We start from the raw sequence: 7,551 nt of genomic DNA on the forward strand, positions 1-7,551 counted from the left end.
ACAGTCCCCAGGTTACAGTCCATGGTGGCTGTCTCTCCTTTCCTCACTGTCATAACAGGAGGCTTCTGTGTCACCACTGTCACACCACTCACACCTGGAAACAACAAGAGGACATGGAGTCAAGAGAAACACACAGACTGATGAATCCCACATGAGGTCAACGCCGCAGTACGTCAGCCTCCTTACATGTTAGAGCGGTGATGAGAGCGCAGAGGGTCCCCAGCATGTTGTCCCTGTGTGCTGAGAATGGCCTTGTCACTTGGAGAGTGAGCTTACTGCTGACAGATCAGAGGGTTTGGAGGATGAGGAGAGGAGGTGGTGGAGGAGCAGTTTAATACAGCACTGAAACTGAGAGGGACTGACAGGAGGAGGAGCTTTGGGTAAATCTGCATGGTGACGTGTGTCGGTCTCTTTTCTTCTGTGGAGTGAAATGTCACTTTGGTTTAGTGGTTGCTGCCAGTGTAGGTGAAAACTTTAATTTACAACCTGTAGTCATGTCATTTTATCTTTTATAATTCTGCATTCTTTATTGTTTGCACAGGAATGATGAGTCCGCATACCGGGATGAGGTAGAGTGGCTTTCTGGCTGGCGTCGGGAAAACAACCTGATCCTCAAAACCGCCAAGACCAAGGAACTGGTGGTGGACTTTAGGAGGAATAAAACAGACATTAACACTGTTCATCGATGGAGTCCAGGTGGAGAGGGTGGCCGCTTTTGGGTTCCTGGGCGTCATCTTTGAGCAGCACCTGACCATACTCATACCATTGCTTTGGTAAAGAAGGCCCAGCAGAGATTGTATTTTCTCAGTCTTTTGAAGAGAAACAATCTGAATGAGAAACTGCTGGTGTCCTTCTACCGCTGCACGATAGAGAGCATTTTAACATACTGTGTCTGTGCCTGGTTTGCCAGTTGCACAGCTGCAGACAGGAGAGCGCTCCAGAGAGTTATCACCAGAGCTCAGAAGATCATCGGCTGCCCCCTACCATCTCTGGAAGAACTGTACAGTTCCCGTTGCTTGAAAAAAGCACAAAACATTTTGCAGGACCCATCACACCCTGAACATTTTCTGTTTGAGCTGCTGCCTTCGGAGAGAAGATACAGAACAATTAAAGCAAGGACAAACAGATTAAGAAATAGCTTCTATCCGAGAGCTATTGTTGCTTTAAATGCTGCTAAAATCTCAAAATCTGAATGATAGATGAGTTTATTTATTTTGTGTGATTTTAAGGGAGCTGTGCAATAGTCGGATGTGTATGGATGCGAGTGTGTAATTTTGCTGGGTTTTTATTATTTATGATTATTTTATTATCGAAGGATTGCATTTTAATTTCGTTGTACAATGTACAATGACAATAAAGATATAAAGTAAAGTATTTCTAAGTTACCTTTTATTTCGAAGATTTTGAAAAAAGTGGTCTATGCACAGGTGAAATCCTTTTTAGATGAGAATAACTTATTGGAGGTTTTTCAATCTGGTTTTAAACCCATGCATAATACAGAGTCAGCCTTACTGAAGTATGTTAACAATATTTATTTGGCCACTGATGCGGGTGAATATGTGATTCTTGTCCAGCTGGACTTGACTGCCACCTTTGACATGGTTAACCATGACATTTTAATATCTTGGCTTCAGGATTTAGTGGTCATTTGTGGTGCTGCCCTAGCATGGTTTAAGTCATATTTATCGGGTAGATCGATGTCTGTCGGGTTGGCAGATGTTGAATCTGTGACAACCCCTTTGTTATCCCACAGGGCTCCATTTTGGGGCGTTTGCTTTTTTTTCCATTGCATTTACTTCCCCTGGCTCCATCTTTAGGAAATATGGGGTGTCTTTTCATTGTTATGCTGACGACGTCCAGATTATTATGCCACTGAGTAAGAAGGACACCTACTCGGTTCAATCGCTTTTAGCATGTCTTGCAGATATTAAGGGCTGGATGTCGTTAAATTGTTTAAAGTTAAATGACGCTAAAACTGAGGTTATAGTGTTTGGCCAGAATATGTCTGGTGACCCTCTTCCTGTAGACTTAGGTTTCTTGGGGCAGTATGTGTGACTGGTGGTCACTGATTTGGGTGTTAAAATAGACTCCGATTTGAAAATGGAGAGCCAGATAAATGCGGTTGTAAAATCTGTTTTTTTTTTTATTTAAGGCAATTAGTAAAAGTAAAACCCTTTTTGTCGCAGCGGCTTTTTTAGACAGTGATCCATGCGTTTATTACATCTCGTATGGATTACTGTAATGCACTGTATGCTGGAGTTAGTCAATCGGGTCTTGCCCGCCTCCAGAGTGTCCAGAATGCTGCCGCTCGATTATTGGTTGGGGGGCATAAGAGGGACCACATAACGCCAGTGCTAGCATCTCTCCATTGGCTTCCAGTGCATTTTAAGATTCTTTTATTTGTTTATAAGTCCTTAAATGGGCTGGCACCATCCTTTCTGGAACTTTTGCGCCCGTATAATCCGTCGCAGTGCCTTAGATCAGCTGATCAGCTTCTTCTGGAGGCCCCCCAGAGCTAGGTGTAAAACTAGGGGGAATAGAGCCTTCGCTGTGGTGGGTCCAAACCTGTGGAATGCTTTGCCTCTTTATATTAGGCAGGCCCCCTCGTTGTCTATTTTTAAGTCTAATTTGAAGACCTACTTGTATTCATTGGCATTTGGCCAGGAATTAGACTCTGTCTGTAGTGTTAGAGTGTTTGTTTTATTGTTTATAGTTTTTTATGTGGTATATATTTGTATGGTATGTTAAGCGCTTTGGTCAGCTGTGCTGTGGTAAAGCGCTATATAAATAAAGTTGAGTTGAGTTGAGAGTTGAGTTAGCTTATCCAGACGGGGTGACGACTCTTTGAGCTCCAAACGGCTGTAGACCCACTAGCAGTACAAAACTTGCTTTGCAGCCGTAACACACAGTTTACCAGACACTCTTATTATTTATAGCTCACAATTTAGCTTCTCCAAACTGGTCTGTCTGCTCAGACGTTCTAACACCCAATTGGCTGCAGTTCTCCTATTCTAAAACAACAACAACAACCAGCACACACACACAGTCACTTATTTACACAATGTTAGTAAATCCTACACCTTCACACACACACACACACATTCACAGAGTGAGCAGCTCACACACATCTCAAACACAAACTCATTGTTTCACAAAAATAGAAAATAAGTCTTATACTCACCTCAGCAATACAGTATACAGTCTGGAAATCCATGAAATTGAAAACAAGAACAACAAGAAATTGCAATACACACAATTCTCAATCATCCCTCTGTCCCTAACTTCAGACACACATCTCAGCCAATTACACAACACCAAACAAATATATGTTCACATATTTAAACACACATTAAAGTCCACACTTATTCACATACAGAAAGCGCTTTGAGTGGGAATCCACAAATAGGACACAGCCTCACCATAAAATTTAATAAGTTGCAGACACCTTTATAACTCATAATTTCACGCTGTTCAGTCCGCTGTCAGACAACTTATACCTTTTTCTCTGTTAATCCTAATAGGCTGTTTCACAATCACATAAACATCAAACATCTAAAAACAACATCAATGTATCCTGCAAACATTTAAAGCAAGTTGTTTACATCAATGTTAGTAATGGTGTTAGTGTTAGTAATCGCAGCAGTCTTCCCAGTCACCTGTCAGACAGTTATTTGGTTCCCTTCACACAAATTCTTGGAGGACATTCAAGATGGGAGATTAAATGTAAAATTCTCCCACCTTAGGCTCCTACCTGCAGAGACAACGTCGAGGTTTGTCGTGACTAGAGTGTGATGCCGACTAAATTAATTCAGACAAATCATCCCAATTTAAGTAATCATTTAATATTACAATTATTCTGAATAGAGTAGTAGTGAAATAGATAATCTGATAGTTAGGGAACAGAGAACAGAGACCAGAATCACTCCTCCTGCTGTGCGATAGATAAAGTATTAAATACGAAGATTGTCAAAAGCGCAATGCTTCAAGGGTTAGATATGCCTTTTAAATCATTGCTTATTACATATCAACATCTTCTTCCCATTAAATAACTTTAATGTGTGTGTTCCACTAGGCTGGCTTTTTGGCACCACGGGAGGGCGTTCTGGTCTTCTCCCACAGGAGCACATCAGGCCATCTGCAGCCCCAGACTACCACTGTCTCCACCTTAACAGAAGAGATGACAGGAGGAAAAGCATGAGAAGCACTAAAAGCCTGTCTACAGGTCCCATCAGCAGATACACAGACAGTCCTGATTCAGAGTGGCCCAGCGGAGAGGCCTCATTCCGTGGCTCAGCACAGGGATCAATCCAGGGCTTAGTTCTGGGTTCAGACCATAACTTGGAGAACCTCTCACCAATGGCTGATTTTGCCATGAACTACTTTAGGTATGATAGAAAAAATATAATTATTCTCAGTTCCTGCAAGAGAGTTTGGGTTTATATAACATGACATGGCTAATTATGTCCTATAATTGTTTGTTCATCAAAGAATGGAGACTGTAGGCCTCACACCCAGCAGAAGGAATTTTTCAGAGATGGTTCAACATACAGAGGTAGGACAGTACAAAACGTCTGACATCACATTCTGTGTTGTGTAATTGCTCCACGTACATGGACATGTGTACAATAATCCTTTGTCCTAGCTGCCCTGTCTAAAATGATACAATCTTCAACTTATTCACAACTACAGCACATGCCTTTCAGGAATGATATCTTTTAGTTGCACCATCCAGGCTTTAGAACTGCTCACAGTACAACAGCTGATATGATTCACACTGCTAATTTACTATAATTCATTTAATAAAATGCAACCCTGTGTTACAACTCTTAAAGGTTTTTCAAGTCTTTTGATACTATTGATTGTATCATTTTGTTAAGTACCTGCTTTCATCTGCCTACATATGGTTCAATTCTTATCTGTCTTGTAGATGTCGAACAGTTGTTGCCAGCGGTTTTAAATCAAGTCCCTAGATGTATGTTAAGCATTTCCCACAAGGATCAATACTATGGCCCACTAGTATTTAATGTAATAGATACAGTACAGGATTATAAGTTCCTAGGAATTTGCTTAAGTTGCAGATTGTCCTTCATAAATCATGTACAACACCTTATTTCATATGTAAATATTTTGTGTTGAGATGGATAGATAGATAGATAGACAGACGATAGCTTTCACTATACTATCTAATATTGGATTGTGGAAATATATCCATAACCAATGTACATTCACTACAGTGACATTCCATTAATTACGGCAATCAATTATCACACACAACACTGTGAGTTATATGAAAATGTTAGAGGTGATCACTGACATCCAGAAGTCCAGATATTTAACATGCTTTTTGTTAATAAGACTACATGAATAAATAAAATGTCACTGCATTGTGTTCAACTTCCATCCAGGTCCCCATACAGGAGTCCCTCATCCTCTACAGTGATCCTGAACTCAACAATTCTTCTGTTCAGGGCTTCATTAGTGAGTGCATCCACACTATCCATGTTCATACACACTGAGGGCACTGTTTTTTCTCCATCATCCTCAAATTTGCCTGTTCCTCCAGGCCTGATGCAGTTCATGGGAGACATGCCAATGAAGAGCAAAAACACCCAGCCAGGCTGCCTAAGCCATATCTTATTGGTCAGTGCTAATTTACACTGTGTATCTGTATGAAATTGACTTCCATGGCATTTAAAGAAGAGTTTCTCTTTTCTGTTTAGATAGGAAAGGAAAATGAGTTGCTGAGAGATGAACTCTACTGCCAGGTCACCAAGCAAACAACCAACAACCCAACCAGGTGAGTCTGTAACATTTATTGAAGTTTTTGATAACATTTGCAGTTTCATATAATGTTAAGTAGTAAGTAATATACAAATTCCCCAAGTTCCTCAACTTGTTAATGTAGTGGCCAATGTTTGTTTTGTTTTAACCACTACATTAATATTGTAATATTAACATTTGGTTGATTTAATTAAAATTAAACCAGAATTACCAGCTCTGCAGTTCCCTTCAGTTCTACAGAGCTTTTCAGCTTTGACAAAACTGCATTTTTGTGAGCACTTTGAAATCCAATCATCAGTAAAGCATATGTCCTGCAAAGGAACCAATAAAACAAAATGGAATAATCTAAGCTGGGATATTAAAATTTAAGGTGTGGTGATTTATTCACAATTTTGTCTCCAACAATGCACGCTTTTGTTGTGGAACCTGACTTGGGCCAGTGTAAGTCCACATACACACCAGTGATGCATCCTTTTTCTTGTGAAAAAAAACACTCAAAGCCACTTCAGTCTGAAACGAGGCATAGGATTTATTGCAAAGTAGTCCCAACGAGCAATATCTCCGTTTCTGGTTTGCGAAGCAGTACAGTTTACTGCAGTAAACTGTACTGCTTCACAGTATTGCACCTTTCTCTCTTTGACCTCCAACACAATAGACACCATTATATTTGAACTTAGAGGGTGTCAGCTTTAGGTGCCTCTCCAGACATTACAAAAACTAAATTAATAAATTCAATAAGCATGCAGGTGACATAATAACCGTAGTTTATCTGATGATTGACACTACTAATGAGCAAACAATAACGTCTTGACACATGTCCCAAATTAATGATACCTCCAAACACATCCAGACATCATAAACATGTCAAAAACTCCATTAAGGCGACAGAAAGTAACATGCAACATATCACTTTGTCTTGTAAATATGTTCAACTTGTTAATAAGGTCATACATAAACACATTAACCTGTCACAAGGTGTCAGCTTAGAAATATTAAACCTTAACATGAAAGACTCAACCTGTCATAGGATGACACCTTAAAAACATTGAATATATACAACAAAGACTCTTTTCTATCTCTCCCTGTCTGGGATGAGACAGGTGGCCTCATGCCGCCTTTTAGTCTGGGCTGCAAAACTGGGCAGCCGTTTGAATGACAGGCTAGTAAACCCCCTCAGGTTACTCTAGGACATCAGGGTCATCTCCCGGTCATTCTTCCACACACAGAGTCACTCTCGGTCATCCATATGCACCACTCTACAGAGCAAGTATAACAAATACTGATGAATGTGGGTGGAACCTTTGAAAGACTGCTGTTTCCTGCTTCTGCGGTAACCGTACTTATTTCCTGTTTTCGGCACCTGCACCGTGTTTGTGCTTGCTCCCAGGAATTAAACTTACTGTTTCTAAGTTCATCTGAATTTTTGAGTAACAAAATACGCTTGCACCACTTAAGCACTGGTGTTGCAGAAGCTCTTGCTAATTACCAGATTTAATCTGCTACTTTTGGTCGGCTATCTTAGAAGCCAGCTAAGCTTGTAGCTTAATTTAGAGCAATGGCATCCCCCTGTTCCTCTCCTCCTTTCTCTTGCTCAGAGTGTCGCATGTTCAGTTATTCCTCTGCCTCCTTTAGCGATAATGGTACTTGTAATAAATGTCAGATGCTATCAGCATTGGGCAGCATTGGGGGCGAGGCTCACAGACTTAGAAGCGTGGCTCCACACCTTGGAGAACAGCCCAGCTAGCTATGCCTAGGTAGCCGGGGTGGAGC

At 40.7% G+C, this 7,551-nt stretch overlaps 1 protein-coding gene across 1 annotated transcript in view; it reads left to right on the forward strand.

The window, feature by feature from the left end:
- The first annotated feature begins 4,064 nt into the window (after positions 1-4,064).
- LOC109965133 (unconventional myosin-XV-like) overlaps positions 4,065-7,551 on the forward strand; it is a 10,030-nt gene continuing 6,543 nt past the window's right edge. Inside the window, exons 1-5 of the mRNA XM_020608923.1 lie at positions 4,065-4,385; positions 4,489-4,552; positions 5,406-5,478; positions 5,564-5,640; positions 5,721-5,797. Coding sequence (XP_020464579.1) covers positions 4,195-4,385; positions 4,489-4,552; positions 5,406-5,478; positions 5,564-5,640; positions 5,721-5,797 — 482 coding nt within the window. The 5' untranslated portion in view covers positions 4,065-4,194. The remainder of the gene's footprint in view (positions 4,386-4,488; positions 4,553-5,405; positions 5,479-5,563; positions 5,641-5,720; positions 5,798-7,551) is intronic.

The sequence above is a fragment of the Monopterus albus genome, unplaced genomic scaffold (genome assembly GCF_001952655.1).
Source record: "Monopterus albus unplaced genomic scaffold, M_albus_1.0 scaffold96.1, whole genome shotgun sequence".
Classification (NCBI taxonomy): Eukaryota; Metazoa; Chordata; class Actinopteri; order Synbranchiformes; family Synbranchidae; genus Monopterus; species Monopterus albus.